The sequence below is a fragment of the Ochotona princeps genome, chromosome 33 (genome assembly GCF_030435755.1).
Source record: "Ochotona princeps isolate mOchPri1 chromosome 33, mOchPri1.hap1, whole genome shotgun sequence".
Lineage (NCBI taxonomy): Eukaryota > Metazoa > Chordata > Mammalia > Lagomorpha > Ochotonidae > Ochotona > Ochotona princeps.
Genome location: NC_080864.1, coordinates 153,256 through 175,220, shown reverse-complemented (window position 1 = coordinate 175,220; position 21,965 = coordinate 153,256). Strand labels below are relative to the sequence as shown.

Below are 21,965 nucleotides of genomic sequence, written 5' to 3'. Positions count from 1 at the left end.
GCCTGGGGTTCCCTCTGCTACATGGTGCAGGCTGGGCTTCTAAGGGAGACGGCGCCCAGTACTCCCTGTTCTGCTTCCGAACAAAGGGATTCCTGAGTAAATACCTCCAAGTCTTTTTTAAGATCTTTTAAAAAAAGTTTATTCATTTACTTAATTATTAAAGTTCTTTTTAATTGGAAAAACAGATATACAGAGAGGAGGAGACACAGAAAGATCTTCCATCTGCTGGTTCACTCCCCAAGTGGCCGCAATGGCTGGAGCTGCACTAGCTTGAAGCCAGGTCTCCCACGAGGGCCCTGGGGCACTTGACCATCCTCTGTTGCTCTCCCAGTTTATCGGCAGGGAGCTGGACTGGAAGTGGAGCAGCTGGAACTCAAACAGGTGCCCATGTGGAATGCCAGCCTCGAAGGCTGAGGTTAAACATGCTGTGCTACAGTGCCCAGTGTTCTCAGACTTGGGTGGCAAGTAGAGAAGATACTCTGCGGGTCTGTGGAGGGGAAATCCAGGACTATCTGTAAAATTACTGGGTTATTGACAGAGCTTGGTCATGGCCCGCCACATACCTATCCCTGGGGGCTTGGTTTCCTTGGGCCACCCCCTGGCAAAAACTGATAACTGCCCTCTTACCTAATAGGCTCAGGGCTCATATGTCACAACTAGCCTGGCCTGTAAAATTCCCCCTGAGTGGCTTTCACTGGCAGGAACTCTGGGTTGGAAAACTCATTCCAATTGGATTCATGACCTTTGGTTCCCAAAAGAGCCAAAAGGTCCCAGCCTTGGACCAGGTACAGTAGCCTAGCAGCTGGCATCCTAGCTTACCACGCCCTGGGATCCCATATGGGCTCCAGTTCTAATCCCAGTGGCCCCACTTAGCATTCAGCTCCCTGCTTGTAGCCTGGGAAAGCTGTGAAGGATGGTCTAAGGCCTTGGGATCCTGTATTCGGGTGGGGGACCTGGTGGAGGCTCCTGGCTTCAGACTGGCACAGCTCTGGCCATTGCGGCCACTTGGGGAGTGAATCAACAGACAAGAGATCTTCCTCTCTTTCTCTCCTCCTCTCTGTATATCTGACTTTCCAATAAAAATAAATTTAAAAAATGACCCAGCGTGGTAGCCTAGTGGCTAAAGTCCTCACCTTGCACACTCCGGAATCCCATATGAGCACTGGTTCTAATACTGGCGGCCCCACTTCCCTTCCAGCTCCCTGCCTGTGGCCTGGGAAAGCAGTGGAGGACGGCCCAAAGCCTTGGGACCCTGCACCTGCGTTGGAGACTCAGAAGAAGCTCTTGGCTCCTGGCTTCAGATTGGCTCAAGTCAGGTCATTGGAGCCATTTGGGGAGTAAACCAGCAGATGAAAGATATTTCTGTCTCTCTTCTCTGAATCTGCCTTTCCAGTAAAAATCTTTTTTAAAAAGATCTTTCTGTATCTCCTCGCTGTAACTGCCTTTCATATATATATATATATATGTATATATATATATTAAAGATTTATTCATTTCCACTGGAAAGGCAGATATATAAAGGGAAGGAGATACAGAAAGATATTCCCAAGTGGCCATACTGGCTTCAGCTGAGCTGTTCCGAAACCAGGAACCCGGAGCCTCTTCCAGGTCCCCCACGCGGGTGCAGGGTCCCAAGGCTTTGGGCCGCCCTTTACTGCTTTCCCAGGTCACAGGCAGGGAGCTGGATGGGAAGTGGAGCAACCAAGACAAACCATTGCCCCTATGAGATCCAGGGCATGCAGCGTGAGGATTTAGCCATCACACCGGGCCCCAAAACATTTTACAAGTATTTAAAGTCATAGTTACAGAGAGGCACACTAAAGAAAGAGATCTTCCGGGCCCGGCGGCGTGGCCTAGCTGCTAAAGTCCTCACCTTGAACGCCCCGGGATCCCATATGGGTGTCGGTTCATATCCCGGCAGCTCCACTTCCCATCCAGCTCCCTGCCTGTGGCCTGGGAGGGCAGTTGAGGACGGCCCAGTGCATTGGGACACTGCACTCGCGTGGGAGACCCGGAGGAGGTTCCTGGTTCCCGGCTTCGGATCGGCGCGCACCGGCCTTTGCGGCTCACTTGGGGAGTGAAACATCGGACGGAGGATCTTCCTCTCTGTCTCTCCTCTCTGTATATCTGACTTTGTATTAAAATAAATAAGTCTTTTAAAAAAATAAGAAAGAGATCTTCCAACTGCTGATTCATTTCCCAGGTGGCTCCAGAAGCCAGAGCCTGTTTAGCTTAGGAGCTTCTTGGGAGGGACCTAAGCCCTTGCACCATGCTCAGCTTCCCAGGCGGTGAACAGAGAGCTGGCCCTGAAGCAGAACAGTCAGGAATAGAACTGGTGTCCATATGGGATCCAGCATTGCAGGCAGCGAGTTTGCCTGTTACCCTACAACAATACAAAGTATTCAGCAGGTCCTGTATCATCAGTTACACAAATTTATCCTCTTGTGCGGTTAAAGCACTAAGTGATTTTATAAAGATTTATTTTTATTGCAAAGTCAGATATACAGAGAGGAAGAACTTGCATCCAATGAAAATAGAGCTCAGCCGCTGTTCGTCTTTTGTTCTTGTGGTTACTCCCCCGGCCAGTCCATCCTGGCTGCGTCCTCCTCGGAGTCTCCAGTCTCCAACCTTGGTCACCTTTCTGGGCTTCGCATGCCTGCTCTGCCCTGACCACGCCCACGGGGGTGTGCTGCGGGTTGGCCCCGCCCTTCGCCCAGGCCACGCCCTCCAGGCTGTGTCCGCGTCTTGGCCCCGCCCCGGGCCCCCTGTCAACCAGGCCACGTCCCCAAGGACTGCCTGTCTCACGGGAACGCCCCTAGGAGGGCGTGTCGCTGCGTGGCCCCGCCCCCTGCCCGCTCGTCAGGCCACGCCTCCCGGCCGGCCCCGCACCCCAGAGCCTCGGGTTCCTCGGGATCCGTCTGCAGGTCGAGTTAGTTGTCTGGACTCCGCGACCCCAGGACGGCCCCGGAAGCCCGAACCCCACGCCGGACCCCGGACCCCGCAAGGGCAAGCCGGGTTTCTCGGCCGCCTCCGCCCTGCAGCTGTAGCCGGAAGCGGAACTGCGTGTCGACTGGGCAGTGGGAGGGGGATCATGGCGACCCCGGCCGACCTGCCGGATTCCGTGTACTTGGAAATCTTTTCTTACCTCTCGGTCCGGGACCGGATCCGCAGCTCCAGGTGCGGTCCGTGGGTGTGGGGTCCCGGGGTGTGGAGGACCAGGAGTGTGGGGTGAGGGAGTGTGGGGTTGTGGGAGTTAGGGTGTGGGCAGTGTGGGCAGTGTGGGCATATGGGGTAGTGAGGTGTGGAGGACCAGGAGTGTGGGGTTGTTGGGGTCTGGGGGTGTGGAGGACCAGGAGCGTGGGGGTGTGGGGCCCGGGCGTGTGCGGTGGGTGCGGAGTGCCCCTAATGGCGTGTCCCTCCTCAGGGTGTGTCGCCGCTGGAAGAGGCTGGTGGACGACCGGCGGCTGTGGCGACATGTGGACCTGACTCTGTACACGGTAGGCCGGACTGTGGTGACGGTCCCGGGAACGGGGATGCAGGGTGGGCACCTGCCAGCGGGGCGTGCGTGGGCCCTGGACACAGCAGACGCCAGCCGGCCGCACCGTCCAGTGTTAGTCCTGAGCATTTTCCACGGAAAAATGATGTCCTTATACTTCCAGGACTTGCTGACAAAAATCCCACCCGCTGGTTCAGTCTCCAAATCGTCCCCTTGACAGGGACCCTTAGAATTTAAACTTTTTAAGGGCCCGGCGTCATGGCCTAGCAGTTGAAGTCCTTGCCTTGTGTGTGCTGGGATCCCAAGTGGGTGCTGGTTCGTGTCCTGGCAGTCCAGCTTCCCATCCAGCTCCCTGCCTGTGGCCTGGGAAAGCAGTGGAGGACGGCCCAGAGCCTTGGGACCCTGCGCCCACATGGGAGACCCGGAAGAGGCTCCTTGCTTTGGATCGGATCGGCTCAGCTCTGGCCATTGCGCTCACTTGGGGAGTGAATTATTGGACAGGAGATTTTCCTCGGTCTCTCCTTCTCTCTGAATATCTGGCTTTGCAGTAAAAATAAATAAATATTTTTAAAATTTCTTTCAAGATTTATTTATAGGGCCTGGCAGTGTGGCCTAGCGGCTAAAGTCCTCGCCTTGGACGCCCCTGGATCCCATGTGGGCGCTGGTTCTAATCCCGGCTGCTCCACTTCCCATCCATCTCCCTGCTTGTGGCCTGGGAAAGCAGTCGAGGACGGCCCAATGCCTTGGGACACTGCACTCGCGTGGGAGACCCAGAAGAGTTTCCTGGTTCCCGGCTTCGGATCGGCACACACCGGCCGTTGCGGTCACTTGGGGAGTGAATCATTGGACAGAAGATCTTCCTCTCTGTGTCTCCTCCTCTCCGTATATCTGACTTTGTAATAAAAAAAAAAATCTCAAAAAAAAACTATATGGGAAAAACTAAACTTAAAAAAAAATATTTATTTATAAAAGGTAAATCTAAAAAAAAAAAGCTTTATTTTTATTGTAATGGCAAATTTAGGGAGAGAAAGACACACAGAAAGATCTTCCATCTGCTGGTTCTTTCCCCAAGTGGCTACAACAGCCAGAGCTGAGCCGATCTGAAGCCGGAGCTTCTGCTGGGTCTCCCTCCCACACGGGTGTAAGGGCCAAAGGCTTTGGGCCATCCTCCCCTGCTTTCCCAGGCTATAGGCAAGGAGCTGGATGGGAAGTGGAGCTCCAGGACTCAAACCAATGCCCATCTGGGATGCTGGCACCTGCAGGTAGAGGATTGGCCTTTTGAGCCATCAACTGCTGCCTTCCAGGGTGAGCTTTAGTAGGAATCTGGAACAGAGCCAGCTCTGGAATCCAGGCACGCCCAAGGACATACCAGTATCCCAAGCTGCTCTACCAAGCGTCCGTCCCTGTGTTATCTTTTTAGAATGTAATGAAAAATGAATGTTTAAGAAAACCCTCAAGTCATGAATAGCTCTGGTAAAAGCATTGCAACATTGTCACAGATGCAGCTCTCTCCATCTCTCCCAGCACCACTGTTGTCCTTGTGGATTTACCCCAGTGGTCTGGGACAAGCTGTGGTCACAAAGGGAGACTGGGTCAGCCTGTTGGAATCTCGCTCTGCTTCTTATTTGCAGCTGGAGTTGAGCCAGTCCGTTTGCCGAGGGCACCTGCACCATGGCCAGCTGGTGTGTGTGCTCAGCACTGCTGCTCGCTAACAGTGCGAAGGGGCCGCCCGTGGCAGGGCAGGGGCAGGCCTGCAGCACAAAGGTCTCGCTGCCTGTCTGAGGCCTAGGCTCAATGCCTGGCTTTGGTTCGTGAGTCCAATTTCCTGCTAATGCAGGAACCTTCTGTCTGCTGGTTCCCTCCCCAGATGACAGGCACAGCTAGGAAGTAGGGCTCCATCCGGGCCTTCCACAAGGGTGTCGGGGCCCAGGCTTTCCTAGGCCATCAGCAGGGAGCTGGATTGGAAGTAGAGCAGGCAGGACTCGAACTGATGCCCATTGGGAATGCTGGTGTCGTAGATGGTGGCTTAAGCCCATAAGTCACAATGCAGGCCTCGGCATCGGTTTTCCTGAGGTTCAGAATTCAAAATAGGCCTGACAGTGAAGATACTGGCGAGGGTAGCCACACGCTACCTTTGGGTGTCTGGGTTTCTCTCGTGTCTCTGGCTCTGGTTTCCAGTTTCCTACTGCTTCAGACCCGGATGGGTCCCTGCCAGCCCATGTGGGAGACTTGGAGGATTGAATTCCTGGGCTCCTGACCAGCAGCCTGACCTGGCACTGGGAGAGTAAACGGGCAAATGGGAGCTGTCTTGGTTTGTCTCTGCCTCTCAAATAAAAATAAAATTTTGTAAAGGCAACAGGTGCATTGCTCTACACCTGATCTACCAGGGTCCTGGTTTTTCCCAGGGGAATTGTTTAAAATCCCAGCCATGAAAAAAGTGGAACTGCTCGGGCTGGAGGGGACTGGTGGGGAGAGAACAGAAGCCCAAGGGTATACGAGAACCCTCTTGCTGGGGGTGTATCTGTCTGCAGCCAGGTAGGGACCTTGGAGACTGCACCCCTCTTTTACCCAGTCACCCCTGGCTCCCATAGATGCGGCCCAAGGTGCTGTGGCATCTTCTACGCCGGTACATGGCATCTCGGCTCCATTCCCTGCGGATGGGCGGTTACCTGCTGTCCGGCTCCCAGGCCCCCCAGCTCTCCCCGGCCCTGCTGAGGGCCCTGGGCCAGAAGTGCCCCAACCTGACGCGCCTGTGCCTGCACGTGGCCAACCTGACCATGGTGCCCATCACCAGCCTGCCCTGCACCCTGCGGACCCTGGAGCTGCACAGCTGTGAGATCTCCATGGCCTGGCTCCTCCGGGAGCAGGACCCCACGGTGCTGCCGCAGCTGGAGTGCATTGTGCTGGACCGTGTGCCCGCCTTCCGCGATGAGCACCTGCAGGGCCTGACACGCTTCCAGGCGCTGCGCTCACTGGTGCTGGGCGGCACTTACCGCGTGACCGAGACCGGGCTGGAGAGCACTCTGCAGGAGCTGAACTACCTGCAGAGGCTCGAAGTCCTGGGCTGCACGCTGTCCGCCGACAGCACCCTCCGGGCCATCAGCCGCCACCTCCGTGGCGTGCGTAAGATCCGACTGACCGTGGGCGGCCTGTCGGCGCCAGGCCTGGCGGCCCTAGAGAGGATGCCGGTCCTGGAGAGCCTATGCCTACAGGGACCCCTCGTCACCCCAGAAATGCCCTCCCCAGAGGAAATCGTCTCGTCTTGCCTCACCATGCCCAAGCTCCGAGTCCTTGAGGTGCAGGGGCTGGGCTGGGAAGGACAGGAGGCAGAACGCGTGCTGTGTAATGGGCTGCCTCACTGTTCAGTCATCGTCAGGCCCTGCCCCAAAGTGTCCATGGACTGGTGGATGTGACTGTGCCGTCCATTGCTGGGCCCCAGGCCAGCTTGCATGATGCAGCCCCGGACCCTCCTGAGAGGCCTAGTGGCTAGGCCCTTGCAGAAGAGACAGCCAGAGTCAGTGTTGCACCAGCCGGCCTCCCAGAGGGCGGGCCCATTCTCCTCTGCCGGGTATAGACAAGGTGATTGCTACCTCCTGCTGGTGTTAGGAAGACCTAACTCTTAGTCAGCCTCTGACCTCGAGAAGGCCCTGGTGGAAGGGTCACATTCCGGGTCATCGGCAGAAGGATGGAGCTGAGAGCTGGGTGGAGGGAGGTGCTGGAGATGGAAGGGCTCAGAGAAATGTGTCAGTGTTAGCTTTGCACATGCACCCATGCGCCGTGGGCCCATTATGAACCCACAGTCCTCACGGACACAGGCCAAGGGGGACTTGCCATTTGATGATTAAAGTGTTAATAAACGTTCTCAATTGTATTTTTTTATACTTTGTACTCTGCATTTTCTAAATTTCACGCAGAATTGTTTTGGTATTAAAGGAAAATAATTTTTAAAGCATTCACTGTATTTATTCAACAAATGTTCCTTTAGTGGCTACTATTTTGCAGACCCTGGCGCCACAGTAGTGGTTAAAACAGATAAAAGCATGGGGCTGGCATGGTGGTACAGCAAGCTAATCCCCCACCTGCAGTGCCAGCATCCCATATGGGTGCCTGTTTGAGCCCTGGTTGCTCCACTTCCAGCTCTCTGCTTAGGGCCTGGAAAAACAGCAGAGAGTGGCCTAAAGCCTTGGGCCCCTGCACCCATGTGGGAGACCTAGAAGTTCCTGGCTCCCAGCTTCAGATCAGCCCAGCTCTGGCTGTTACTATCACTTAGGGAGTGAACCAGTGGATGAAAGATCTCACTCTCTCTCTTGTAAGGAAACTAAATCTTGGGCCCAGTGGCATGGCCTAGTGGCTGAAGTCCTCACCTTGAACGCACTGGGATCCCATACGGGCGCCAGTTCTAATCCTGGCTGCTCCGCTTTCCACCCAGCTCCCTGCTTGTGGCCTGGGAAAGCAGTGGAGGACGGCCCAAAGCCTTGGGACCCTGCACCCATGTGGGAGACCTGGAGGAGGTTCCTGGCCTCTGGTTCCAGATTGGCTGTTGCACTCACTTGGGGAGTGAATCATCGGAGGGAAGATCATGTTCTCTATCTCTCCTCCCTTCTGTATATTTGACTTTAAAATAAAAATAAGTTTTAAAAAATCTGATCTATCTTTCCAGTAATAATCGATAAATCTGATAAATCTTTAAAAACAAGAAGAAGAAGTAGGGCCCGGCATGGTAGCCTATTAGCTGAAGTTCTTGCCTTGCACACACCGGGATCCCATATGGGCATCAATTCTAATCCCAGCAGCCCCCCCTTCCCATCCAGCTCCCTGCCTGTGACCTGGGAAAGCAGTGGAGGACGGCCCAAAGCCTTGGGACCCTGCACCCGCAAGGGAGACCTGGAAGAGGCTCCTGGCTCCTGGCTTCAGATTGGCTCAGCTCCGGCCATTGTGGCTTACTTGGGGAGAAGCATTGGACGGAAGATCTTCCTCTCTGTCTCTCCTCTCTGTATATCTGACTTTCCAATAAAAAGCATGAATCATAAAAAAGCAAAACAGAGTGAGCTGGGGGAGAAAGATCAGAGAAGTGAAGTCAGGGAGCCCTGGGGCCAGAACGGGCAGGTCCTCCTCCCAGGTGCCTGTCTTTGTGACCATGTTGGGAGTCACACAGCCAAAGGCTCTTTTGTTTGTTTCTTGCCTTTTCCGTTGAAACCACTGGAGAGCCACAGGTGCAAGGCCATGAGCGTTCTTCTTGTGATCTGAGCTGTTTTGAAGTCAGCTTTGTGGGTTTGCCCTACCCTGCACTCCCCCTGGCCTGCAAGCCAGGTGCCTCCTCTCCCGAGGGGAGGGCCACCTAGACAGAAGCTGAGCTCGGTGCACTTTGTGGTTGGGAGAATGTGTGGTGGTCTGCTATGGCTGTGTTCAGGCAAGCTGAGGCAACAGGACTTTTTTATGTTTACTCATTGGAAAGGCAAGTCTACAGAAAGAAGGAGACACAAAGAGAACGATTCTGCATCTGCTGGTTCACTCCCCAAGTGGCCCTAACAGCTGGAACTGAGAGATGACCCAAAGCCAGGAGCCAGGAGCCTCTTCCAGGTCTCCCACACGGGTGCAGGGTCCCAAGGCCGTCCTCCACTGCTTTCCCAGGCCACAGGCAGGGAGCTGGAAGGGAAGTGGGGCCACCGGCATTAGAACGGACACCCTTATGGGATTGCAGTGCGTGCAAGGCATGCTAGGCCACTGCGCCGGGCCTTCAGACAGCATTTGTACCTCTGATGAACAACACAGGGCAGCAGGCAGCACAGCTGAGGGCACCCCAGAGAACCTACAGGCATTGCAGCCTCTGTGTCTGTGCCAGATGTGCTCGGGCATGGTCCAGGCGGTCGACCACAGGAACACCTGGCCTGCCTGCACACTGCCTGCACACTGCCTGCAGGCCCCCCTCTCGGGTGTGTTGACCCCCTTGACGGGCGAGGGAAAAGGCAGGAATGGAACATTCTACTCAGCTTCCCCTCCCCTCCCAGGAGTCAAAGTGGGTGAGGCTGTACACGATAAAGCAAAGCACCGTCTTCCCTCTTGTCTCTCAGTACTTCTACGACCCCCAAAGCTGTGATGATTCCTTTCTGCCAGGGAGCCTGCGAGCGATGCTGCAGCTGCAGGCGCCAGCTGGGGGCGCTGTGTGCTTCAATCCAGGCACCCTCTCCATTGGGGAGATGCTGTGGGATTCTGTTGAGGGCTCAGACCCCCCAACTTAATTCCCCCTACCCCAACTGCAAAACCCCAGAGAATTTTTCCCCTATGATTCTGAATAACAGACTAATTAACCCGGGTTCCCACAATTCCCTTTCTCGGGTTTCATCCATTTTCTTAAGTGGCTCACCAAACTCAGGGACTCACATTTGCTGGTTAATTATAATACATGTATCTCAAGGGTTCCCCTGCAATGCCAGCATCCTGTATCAGAGTGCTGGCTTGTGTCTTGGCTGCTCTGCGTCTGTTCAGCTTCCTGCTAACGTCTGGATGGTAGCAGTGGGGACACGAACCAATGCCTGTGTAGCATTCCAGCACGTGCTAGGTAAGGATTAAATACCACACCAGTGGCCTGGCGCAGTAGCCTAGCAGCTAAGATCCTTGCCTTGCACACGCTGATATCTCCCCTGAGTGCTGCCAGTTCTAATCCTGGCTGCTCCACTTCCCATTCGGCTCCCTGCCTGTGGCCTGGGAAAGCAGTGGAGGACGGCCCAAAGCCTTGGGACCCTGCACCCGTGTGGGAGACCTGGAAGAGGCTCCTGGTTCCTGGCTTTAGATTGGCTCAGCTCTGGCCATTGTGGCCGCTTGGGGAGTGAATCAACAGGAGATCTTCCTGTCTCTCCTCCTCTCTGTATATCTGAGTTTCCAATAAAAATAAAATAAATCTTTAAAAAAAAAAAGGGGGGAGCTGGATCAGAAGCAGAGCCCCTGAAATTCAAACTTGTTACCCCGTGGGACGATTGCATCATAGGCCTTTCATTAGTACACGTTCATTAGCACATCAGCCCAAAGAAAATTTGAGGTTTTTAGTAATGCCAGTGTCTTGGATTTCAGGGAGTTTGTATTAGTTTTTGTTCCTTTATATGCCTCATAGTAATTGAAAATATAAGTTTTGTCTATTATAATACAGCAGTTTGGAAATGTGGGTGCAGGGGTCCAAGCACTTGGTCCTTCCTCTGCTTCTTTTCAAAGCCTTTAGCCTGGAGCTGTTTTCAAGGTAGGGCAGGCTCCACTACAATGCCAGCCCCAAGTCTGTGTTCTTTAACCATCCTTAAATGCCTAGAGTCAGAAAAAAGCAAAATTTGGGGTGGCATAGCATGCTAATCTTCCTGTGGTACCAGCATCCCATATGGGAACTAGTTAAGTCCTGGCTGCTCCAAGCTCTGATTCAGCTCCCTGCTGTGGCCTGGGAAAGCAGTAGAAGATTGCCCAAGTCTTCGGGACCCTGCATCTCATGGGAGACCCAGAAGCTTCTGGCTTTGGATTAGCCCCGCTCCAACTGATGTGGTCATTGGGAAGTGAGTCATCAAACGGAAGCTCACACATGCTCTCTGTAAAGCCCTTTTTCTTTCTTTCTTTTTCTTTTTTTTTTTTTTTTAAGATTTATTTATTGGGCCCGGCGCTGTGGCCTAGCGGGTAAAAGTCCTCACCTTGAACACACCAGGATCCCATATGGGTGCCGGTTCTAGTACCGGCAGCTCCACTTCCCATCCAGCTCCCTGCCTGTGGCCTGGGAAAGCAATGGAGGCGGCCCAAAGCCTTGGGACCCTGACCCACATGGGAGACCCAGAAAGAAGTTCCTGGCTCCTGGCTTTGGATTGGCGCAGCACCAGCTGTTGCAGCCACTTGGTGAGTGAATCATCGGACAAAGATCTTCCTCTCCGTTTCTCCTCCTCTCTGTACATCTGCCTAAAGATTTATTTTGTTGGAAAGGCAGATCTACAGAGGGGAGTAACAAAGATCTCCCATCTGCTGGTTCATTCCCCAGATGGCCGCGACAGCTGGAGCTGAGTCAAGCCAAGCTGACCTGAAGCCAGGAGCTTCTGGAACTTGGGCTGTCCTCCGCTGCTGGAGAAGCGCAACAGCCGGGACACAAAGCGGCACCCAGATCTTTCTCTCTATGTGAATCTACCTTTCCAATAAAAGGATTCATTGTAATAAATAAAAAGAGGGGCCCAGCAGCGTGGCCTAGCGGCTAAAGTCCTCGCCTTGAAAGCCCCAGGATCCCATATGGGTGCCGGTTCTAATCCCGGCAGCTCCACTTCCCATCAAGCTCCCTGCCTGTGGCCTGGGAAAGCAGTCGAGGACGGCCCAATGCATTGGGACCCTGCACCCATGTGGGAGACCCGGAAGAGGTTCCAGGTTCCCGGCTTTGGATCGGCGCGCATCGGCCCGTTGCGGCTCACTTGGGGAGTGAATCATCGGACGGAAGATCTTCCTCTCTGTCTCTCCTCCTCTGTGTATATCTGGCTGTAATAAAATGAATAAATCTTTAAAAAAAATAATAAATAAAAAGAAATGCTGTTGGAAATAAACAGTGTAGGTACATGTGGCCATAACCAAGTTTTCTGCTATACCTGAAATTCTGTGAGGTCAATGATACTGCTTTATAACTTGTATCAGGACTATGAGTTTGATGAGAATGCCAGTTTCAGCTGTTGCTTTGTCTAAGCATACGATGGTTGCTGCACAAACCTGTCAAGTGGATCTGCAGGCCAAAGGCCTTCTGGCACTCCATGTATTGTGTCACTGTATTGTCAGCTTACAGTCAGGAAATCCAGTTCATGCTTAGCAGCTATTACCTGTTCTCGACTCGCCCCTTCTTGCAGTGAACTTACATTGAGGCGCAAGAGCTGTTAACAACACTCAAACTCACAACATGTGGAAACTAAGAAAGTGACAAAGGGACCACAGGACCTACATTATGATCAAATCTGTATTCTGACAGCCCAATTTTGGCAGGATTGCAACCCCAAGTTGTAACAGATGGACTAGAGTGGTGTGGCTAGAGAGGAGAGACACGCGGGTCTGGGAACGGCTGACACGATCCCAAAGGTTCAAAACAGACCTACAGAACCGCCTAGAAAGCCATATTTGTGTCAGACAAGGTTCAGGACACAGTTCCTTTATTGCAAACATTCAGTTGCTCATCTGTGAGTCGTATTTACTAAGTGATGAAGATTAATAACAAATAATGACTTTCCAACATTTATTGCCATCATAAAGGTTTTCTCCACTGAGAGCACAAGTAAACATCATAGTATTTAAGAAAATTACAACTTTGCCACCTATATCAGTAGTATTTCTCACCATGACAAGACCTAAGCAGAGAAGGCGTTTGTATTTCCTGCAGCGTATTGCCCTGGGGTGAGACTGCACTGGTTCTCCGACATGCCTTACCTGCATGGGCATCTGGAGCGGGTGCCTTCCTCCCGCTCCCCACACTAAGTTCTTACCAGGAGTATTTCAAGTGGTAAGGCATGAGAAACTCCTGAAGGGTGCTCAGCCTTCCTTCCATTCAAGAGTTTTTTCTTCAGTGTGAGTTATTAAATGTTCTGTCAGTAGGTAAAATCTACTGTATGTCTTCCCGCATTCCTGACATTTGTAGGGTTTCTCCCTTGTGTGAATTCTTTCGTGGTGATAAAGGTTTGAGGACGTGGTGAAGGCTTTCCCACATTCTTTACAGCCATAGGGCTTCTCTCCAGTGTGAGTTCTGACGTGCTGAGACAGGCTGGAAGAAACCGTGAAGGCTTTCCCGCAGTCTTTGCATTTATAGGGTTTTATTCCACTGTGAACACGAACGTGCTTAGTAAGGCATAAGGAGCTTCGGAAGAATTTCCCACACAGGCTACACTTAAAGGGCTTCTCCCCTGTATGAGTTTTCAGATGTTCCGTTAGCAGATAACTCCTTTTGTATGACTTCCCGCACTCCTTGCACCCGTAGGGCTTCTCCCCTGTGTGAGTCCTTTTATGTACAATAAGGCTGGACGACGTGGTGAAGGATTTCCCACATTCCGTACATTCATAGGGCCTCTCTCCAGTGTGAGTTCTGATATGTTCAGTTAGGCTCGAAGAAACCGTGAAGGCTTTCTCACAGTACTGACATTTGTAGGGTTTGATCCCCGTGTGAATTCGAATGTGTTTATTACGGCACGCTGAGCTTCGAAAGAATTTTCCACATAGCTTACATTGAAAGGGCTTTTCTACCGTGTGAGTTTTCAGATGTTCAGTTAGCAGGTAACATCTTTTGTAGGCTTTCCCACACTCCTTACATTCATAGGGTTTCTCTCCCGTGTGAATTCGTGCATGTTTACGCAGGTACGAGGACGCGTGGAAGGCTTTGCCACACTCCTTACATGTATAGGGTCTCTCTCCAGTGTGAGTCCTCACGTGCAGGGTAAGGCACGAGGAGGAAGTGAAGGCTTTCCCACACTCCCGGCACTCGTAGGGCTTCTGTCCAGTGTGTGTCAGCATGTGTGTCGTGAGCCCTGAGCGCTTGGTGAAGGCCTTCCCACAGTCCTTACATTTATAGGGTTTCTCTCCAGTGTGAATCCTGAAATGTTCAGTTAGACTTGACGATGTAGTGAAGGCTTTTCCACATTCTTTGCATTCGTAGGGTTTCTCCCCAGTGTGCGTCCGAACATGATTACCAAGGCATGAAGAATTTCTAAAGGCCTTCCCACAGGTCTTACATTCGTAGCGCTTTTTGATGGCAGGCATCTGAACAGCCGTGGCATCGCTGGTGGAGTGAGTGGAAGATCCCACGCACTGATGCCACTCACACAAGCCGCCTTCCACATGTGGAAGGCAAGGTTCATCTAGGCAGGCGTTCTTGTAGTCGCTGCATTTAAAAGGTACGTCTAGCATGCAGGTTCCCTGATAAACGACACTTAGACTCAGACCGAGCGCTCTTTCACACGGATCCAACACAAACAGTTTCTGCGCACTGCAGCTTTTCTTGTGCAGAGTTGGGAAGTTTTTCTCAAACTCCTGACAGTCACAGCTGTTTTGTGTATTTGGGGTTCTCATATATGTCTTAAAATATGAGTGTTCATTGAATATACCTCCTCGTTGCTTCCAGTCGTAGAGTTGCTGTCTCCTGCTGTGGCTTCCTGCCTGTTGAAGGGATGGATGATGCTTAGAGGATTGTTCAGAAGAACAAACACCACCCAGCTCATGAGAGGAACATCACCCCTGTATGACATTGGCCAGTTCCACCTGTAGATCCCTTCAAGCGGAACAAGGGAGTGCTACTTCAGGATGGTATGCAACCTGTTCTAATCTTAAATCGATTCCTGCATATTTCCATAGAATGCTTAAAGAATTTCAGTACCTCCCGGCGGCGTGGCCTAGCGGCTAAAGTCCTTGCCTTGAAAGCCCCGGGATCCCATATGGGCGCCGGTTCTAATCCCGGCAGCTCCACTTCCCATCCAGCTCCCTGCTTGTGGCCTGGGAAAGCAGTCGAGGACGGCCCAATGCATTGGCACCCTGCACCCGCGTGGGAGACCCGGAAGAGGTTCCAGGTTCCCGGCATCAGATCGGCACGCATCGGCCCGTTGTGGCTCACTTGGGGAGTGAATCATCGGATGGAAGATCTTCCTCTCTGTCTCTCCTCCTCTGTGTATATCTGGCTGTAATAAAAATGAATAAATCTTTAAAAAAAAAAAAAAAAAAAGAATTTCAGTACCCAGTTAATAAATATGGACCTTAAGAGTTTAAAATAAAACTGGAATTACAAGCTACTGCAGGTTTCCCACAAACCTGGAGTGCTCTTGTATAACGTATACTTAAAAGAACTCTGAAACGCCAAGTTTGGAGCTAGAATTGGGAAAGACTAAATCCAGCATATTCAGAGTATCTCTTCTCATTGCGAAGAACAATACTTCTCTCCAAAATCTTGTTTGTGCTGATTTTTAAAAGATTTATTTAATTACTGGGCTTGGTGTGATGGCTCAGTGGCTAAATCCTCACCTTGCAAGCACAAGGATCACACACAGGCACCAGTTCATGTCCTGGCTGTTCCACTTCCCACCCAGCTCCCTGCCTGTGGCCTGGGAAAGCAGTGAAGGACGGCCCAAAGCCGTGGGACCCTGCACCCGTGTGGGAGACCCAGAGGAAGCTCTTGACTCCCTGCTTTGAATCAGCTCTCACCATTGCAGCCATTTCGGGAGTAAACGGAAGACCTCTATCTCTTTTTCTCTCTCTGTAATATCTGCCTCTCAATAAAAATAATATTTTTTTAGATACTTTATTTCACTGGAAAGGAAGGTCAGATTTACAGAGAGGCAGAGAGACAGATCTTGCATCTGCTGGTTCACTCTCCCAAGTGGCCACAGTGGCCAGAACTGAGCTGATTTGAAGCCAGGAGCCAGGAACATCATCCGGGTCTCCCACACGGGTGCAGGGTCCCACGGCTTTGGGCCGTCCTTCACTGCTTTCCCAGGCCACAGGCAGGGAGCTGGGTGGGAAGTGGGGCTGCTGGTACTAGAACCGGCGCCCATATGGGATCCCGTCACGTTCAAGGCGAGGACTTTAGCTGCTAGGTCACGGTGCCGGGCCCTAATTTTCGCATTTTACCTTGTATTCACACAGTTCCTGCCATGTTGCTTCCTTTCTAATTGAATGATGGATAACAGTGCCAGATTCCTAGGCCCAACATGGGAGCCTGGTGGCTAAAGGCCTCATCATGCATCAGGATCCAACATGGGCACTGGTTCATATCCTGACTGCTCCACTTCCCGTCCGGCTTCGTAATTGTGGCCTGGGAAGGCAACTGAGCTTGTCCCAAAGCCTTGGGACCCTGCACCTGCGTCAGAGTCCCAGAAGAGGCTGCGGGCTCCTGGCTTCACATCAGGTCAGCTCCAATCGTTGCAGTCACTTCAAGAGTGAGTCATCAGACGGGAAATCTCCTCTCAGTCTGTCCTCTCTGTATATCTGACTTTCCAATAAAAATAGGTAAATCTTAAAAAAATAAATCTTTGAAAGAAAAACCTGTCAGATTGCTGTGCCATCTGCTCTCATCTTACAAAAATGGTTTAGACTTTCCTAAAGTACCCTTTAAAACTCTGTGTAGTTATATGTGAATATGTACTTGTGGAAACAGAGTTCCCAAGAGACCTGAGGCATCACATAACTCATTCTATTCGGAGTCCATACTGTGTCTCCCTGGAATGCTACTTCTCTCCCGTTGTCTCATTTGGGTTCATTTCCTATGATGGAATCTGAAGTGTTCTCCAAGTATGGGAAATAGCAAGCATCCATCTTACCATCTGTATCCCACTGGAGGTTTGTTCCTGCTGGGCTGCTGATTCTTGGCTGATAAGCTGCTTTTGCCAATCTGAATAGAAACAGAAAAACAAGTTTTGCAGAAAGAAATGAGAGCTTTGTTTTCAAAACAAACCTGGTTTAACACCTAGGAGCAAGGATGAGCATTCTGACTAGGTCACAGGTTCGCAATGGTAAGTATGTGGATCCAGATTTCTAGGCAGCTGATTGTGGACTGGTTCTTTGAGAATGGAAGAATATTACCAGGAACAAAGAGAGGAAAGAGCTGGACAAAGAGCATAAAATAAGATGATAAGCTGAAAAAGAGTGAGATAAGTTTATTTTGTGGGATCACAAGAAACTCTGAGAAGGCAGAAAACAGAATATTCTTTGAAGGTGTCTTCCGACACGTGGCTGCACTCTTTACGAGCGAGAACATCTTAAAAAGCGTCCTCACTACGCTGCCCGGCATTCTGAATGTGTCTGCGCTGCCAGCGGCACTCACCTTGGTGGCATCCCCTCGGCCCGCAGAGGCGCTCCTGTTCTAGCCAGGAGATCACAGCAGGTTTGATCGGCAGGTGTCCTTGAGAGAAGAGAACATTAGTGGCAAATGCGCACACAGAGGCCTTACACATAGTCTAAATTAGGGACAGCGTTGCTGGTGAAAGAAGTGAGACTATTTTGAAAGGCCTGAGCATGCAAGTAATCAACCCTTCTTTGCTTCACAAAGTTTCGTCACCTCTGATGGCTGAACTACCGACGAATGCTCACATTAACACTAACCCTGTGAATCAAACAGGAAATCAAGTGAAACAAAGAGAAAACTGCTTCTCTGGGGGAAAGCCTACAGCAGTGACTCCTATGTTACAGAGAATCAAATTTATCTAGACACCTTGTTAACACACTGTGCTTTGGATTCAGTATGACCAAAGAGCAGACCGGTGGCTTCATGGCTAATAGGGTGACGTATCAGGGTGATCTTAGAGCACATTCTGAGATCGAGAACATCAGACGTTACTTATTTAGTTTCTATTAACAAAAATCAATGAATCATTTTTTAAAAAAAGAAAAAGGGGCCCGGCGCTGTGGCCTAGCGGCTGAAGGCCTCACCTTGAACACGCCAGGATCCCATAGGGGTGCTGATTCTAGAACCCGGCAGCCCCCCTTCCCATCCAGCTCCCTGCCTGTGGCCTGGGAAAGCAGTGGAGGACGGCCCAAAGCCTTGGGACCCTGCACCCGTGTGGGAGACTTGGAGGAAGCTCCTGGCTCCTGGCTTTGGATCGGCACAGCACCGGCTGTTGCGCTCACTTGGGGAGTGAATCATTGGACAGTAGATCTTCCTCTCTGTCTCTCCTCCTCTCTTTACATCTAACTTTGTGATGAAAATAAAATAAATCTTTAAAGAAAAGAAAAAGATGCCACTTGGGATGTGTGCACCGCGTATCTGAGGCCTGGATCTGCGGCTTCTCACGGTGACATCACCGATCCTGTCACACATCGCTTCCCTAACGGGGAATGAAGGACGACAGCCGTCTCACCTACTGAGGCCAGGTTCTCGTAGTTCTCCAGCATCACCTCTCGGTAGAGGCTTCTCTGAGTCTGATCCAATAGAATCCACTCGTCCGGGGTGAAGTTCAACGCCACGTCGTCGAAGGTCACTGGGTCCTAAATGATCACACACACAGGCATCAGCACAGCTCCATTTATGGTCACCAGAGAATGAGGAAGTTGGACCTGTAGACACAACTGCCTGAGAGAAGCGTGGCTACCTGGTGCAGGCAAGAATGTGTTCCTGTTGAAGGGGACTGTTTCTGCATACCTGGTATCAAGAATGTGTTCCTGTTGAAGGGGACTGTTTCTGCATACCTGGTAACAAGCTGTCGGGCAGCCGGCCAGTATCCTCACTGTTTTTACCCTTCCTTCAGGAAAGCAGATTTGGCTCCCAGAAAGAAGGGTTCCTGGAACAGAGAGAAAGCAGGAAACTCCTAAAGCCGCCCATCACTGCACAGCTAGGGATCCAGTCCATCTGGTCTGGAATTCCTACGGCAAGCCTGCACGTCAGGGTGCTCACACAAAGCCAAAAGCAGGATGCTGAGCCTCACTGCCCAGCAAAACAAAAATGATCGAAGTTTCCACTTTACAGATTGAAAACACTTCTTCTCAGAGAAATGCGGACCTTTGTTCACAGAGGAGACTGAATACCAAATTTTCCTCACAACATTCCCAGGCCCACACAGCAGCCTGCTGGCTAAAGTCCTTGCTTTGAACACGCCAGGATCCCATATGGGTGCGGGTTCTAATCCCGGTAGCTCCACTTCCCATCCAGCTCCCTGCTTGTGGCCTGGGAAAGCAGTAAAGGACGGACCATAGCCTTGGGACCCTGCACCCGGTGGGAGACCTGGAAGAGGCTCCTGACTCCTGGCTTCAGATTGGCTCAGCTCTGGCCGTTGTGGTCACTTGGGGCGTGGATCATCGGACGAAAGATCTTCCTCTTTCTCTCCTCCTCTCTGTATATCTGACTTTCCAATAAAAATAATCTTAAAAAACAAAGAGCATTCCCTAACCTATTCCCATTCCCCTAAAATGAACCAGGAGGTAGGGCCGTGCTCAGGTGCACACTGTGGAATCTGAGCTGTGCAGGGGCACCGATCAACAGGAGGGGCTATAGACCAACCAGCGGCTGCCAACTGCGATGCTGAGTTTTTTTTGAGTTTGCGGTGGATAGTCAGAATTGATAGCCTAACTTCAACTGGACAGCACTGGTCTCGAGTGCCAATCCTGGTGATGCTCTTTTATAGGTAATTTTTTTGCAGAAAGTCTGGCTCTCATTAAAAATATTTATATTGTGAAGGTATACCCAGCTTATAAATAAGCTAACTTTTTTTTTTTAATTGAAAGCTAAAGTTACAAAAGAGACAGAGAGAATGATCTTCCATCACTGGTCCACTCCCGAAATGGCTCCAAAGGCTGGAGCTAAGTTGATCTGAAGTCAGGAACCAGGAGCTTCTCTCAGGTCTCCCACACGGGTACAGGGTCCCAAGGCATTGGGCCGTCCTCCACTGCTTTCCCAGGCCACAGGCAGGGATCTGGATGGGAAGGGGGGCAGCCAGGGTGCAAAACGGTGCCCATCTGGGATTCTGGTGTGTGCAAGGTGAGAACTGAGCCACTGAGCCATTATGCCAGATATATATATATAAATAACGTGTCTGGTGGACCTGGAGTTGAGTGCCATCTCTGATGTGAATTCCCTTAGCATAATGTGCTCAGAGGGGCAGAAATGTAATGACTAACTCCAAGTCACAAACATGTTCTCCTTTCACCAACTCTGCCCCCTACAGTCACAGCAGCTACATAACCCCACATCTAGCCATGGCACCCACTTCAGTCTAGAAGAGTGCACTAGTCACCCAGGCTTACCACACACCCGTCACTGGGACACAGGGCACTTCAGAGACACTCAGCAATGATCTGGCCTGGCCCAGGGCTGCGGCAGGCATTCAGGGAGCAAACCCAGGGATGGAAGATCTTTCTATGTGTTTTTGACTTTCAACAAGTACACCCTTGGAAACGACTCCATCTACTGGAAAGAGACAGGCCAAGAGACCACACAAGGTAATCAAAGTAGAGAAAGAAGCCTGGATGCATCTTAACTTCCAGAAACATCCAAAAGCTGGGCGGGGAACAGTGTGGAGAACTTGCTTTTCCAAATTCAGACGACACTACTGTTTGTTGCCCAAAGTCAGTACCGCTGTAAGCTTATGGCAATGAATGTCCTCCTCTCCTACCACCACAGTTCTGGGAAAGTCCTGTGTCCTGTCTGTAGTTGAATCCTGAAATCACTCTCAGATTTCATCACCAAAAGGAAAAAAAAAATGTATTTTTATCTTTGGGAGAGGGAGAGACAAGAAGCAGAAGGCCAGAAGTGAGCCACGGCTCTTCAGCGTGTGCACCCAGCCTTGAATGTTGAAGTGGCCAGGAAAGAAAATGTGGGAAGAGACTTAGGGGAACGGGTTTTTCTAATGCAAATTCTAATTCTACAGTCACCAGGCCTGGAGAACCAGGTTTTCCAACTGCCTGGACGACGGGACGGGACGGGTGACCAGTCCTGCTTTTGTTAGGAAAGGGAAAAAAAAATTTACCCACAAGTTTTTCTATTCCCATAACAGAAACATGCAACCGCGAAGCACCTGTTATCTCGGACTTTCTAATGGAAAGCTATGCATGAACGTCCGTTTGTCTAAGGAAAAGAGGAAGAGGTGCCCGGGGTGGGGGTTGGGGGTTGGACGAACCCACTCTTCCAGTGCTCACCGGAACACCACTGGGTAGCCCGGTCCTTGAGGCTGCAAGGCGCTGGGCACGGAGTCATCATGATTCCAAACCGCTGAAAGTCTCTTCCTTCTTGTGGGGGAAAACGACCACACGGGAAATGTGCAGGCGCCCCAAGACGGGGCGCACGGCCAAGAAACCCGAAGGACGTGCCTCCTGGCGCGCCGTGCCAGGACTAGGTGGCCGGCGAGCCCGGCCCTCCAGGGAACCTGCTGGGGGCGTGGAGGGGAGGCGCTCAGGCTGAAACCTTCCACCTCGGGGGGCTCAGGGACTCCCCTTCAGTCTGCGCTCATTGCCGCCAGGACAGACCCCCAAATCAGCCCAGGAAGGAGAAGCGAGTCCAGCGAGCGGCGGCAGCGCACGGGCGTCACTTCCGCCTCGCAGCCTCGCGCCGGGCGGGGCTCCGTGGCTGTGCACCACCACGCGCGCAGAAAGTCTGGTTTTCTTTCCACGTGGGGGAGGGAGATGGAACGTAGCTGGGAACATGACCGGTCCGAGGGAGAAGGCCGAGTTTAAAGCGGGACCGATGGGCGGAGCTCACAGGCGGGGGCGGAGCTGCACGTGGAACCACCCGGCCCAGCACCCCAAACTGGGGGTTTGATTTCCCTGAACCGGACAGAAGGGCCTGGTTCGGGAGGCAGCGGGCCCTGCAGGCCTGCACCCAGCTTCCGGGAACCCCTAGCAATATGCTGCTGAGTCGAAGAACCTGCCCTGCCAGTCCTTGACATGATGTCCTGCACTCTGAATTTATGACCCATCCCAATTCATCCCCGTTTATTTCCTCTTAACTGGGGTACTGGTTCCTCTCTGTTGAGTCCTTGCAGGGACTGTATGATGTTGACAAATTTTCCCATTCATGAAATAG

General features: G+C 51.8%; 3 protein-coding genes across 3 annotated transcripts; 1 reads left to right on the top strand and 2 right to left on the bottom strand.

Moving 5' to 3' along the window:
• Positions 1-2,993: 2,993 nt before the first annotated feature.
• Positions 2,994-7,445, top strand: FBXL12 (F-box and leucine rich repeat protein 12). The gene is made up of 3 exons (XM_004595490.2): positions 2,994-3,177; positions 3,425-3,497; positions 6,088-7,445. The coding sequence occupies exons 1-3, from the start codon at positions 3,092-3,094 to the stop codon at positions 6,907-6,909; spliced, it is 981 nt and encodes a 326-aa protein (XP_004595547.1). The 5' UTR covers positions 2,994-3,091; the 3' UTR covers positions 6,910-7,445.
• Positions 7,446-12,976: 5,531 nt separating this feature from the next.
• On the bottom strand, positions 12,977-14,269 carry LOC131478470 (zinc finger protein 778-like; the record flags this gene model as incomplete). The annotated part of the gene is given in 2 exon segments (XM_058658147.1): positions 12,977-13,113; positions 13,115-14,269. Coding segments are annotated over 2 exon segments (1,200 nt in total), but the record flags the coding sequence as incomplete, so codon positions are not given.
• A 2,945-nt stretch (positions 14,270-17,214) lies between these two features.
• On the bottom strand, positions 17,215-21,740 carry LOC105941518 (zinc finger protein 426-like). The gene is made up of 4 exons (XM_058657608.1): positions 21,083-21,740; positions 18,641-18,732; positions 18,313-18,439; positions 17,215-17,357 (listed from the first exon to the last, which is right to left on the bottom strand). Exons 1-4 carry the CDS (start codon positions 21,141-21,143, stop codon positions 17,215-17,217), a joined length of 423 nt encoding a protein of 140 aa, XP_058513591.1. The 5' UTR covers positions 21,144-21,740.
• Positions 21,741-21,965: the final 225 nt, after the last annotated feature.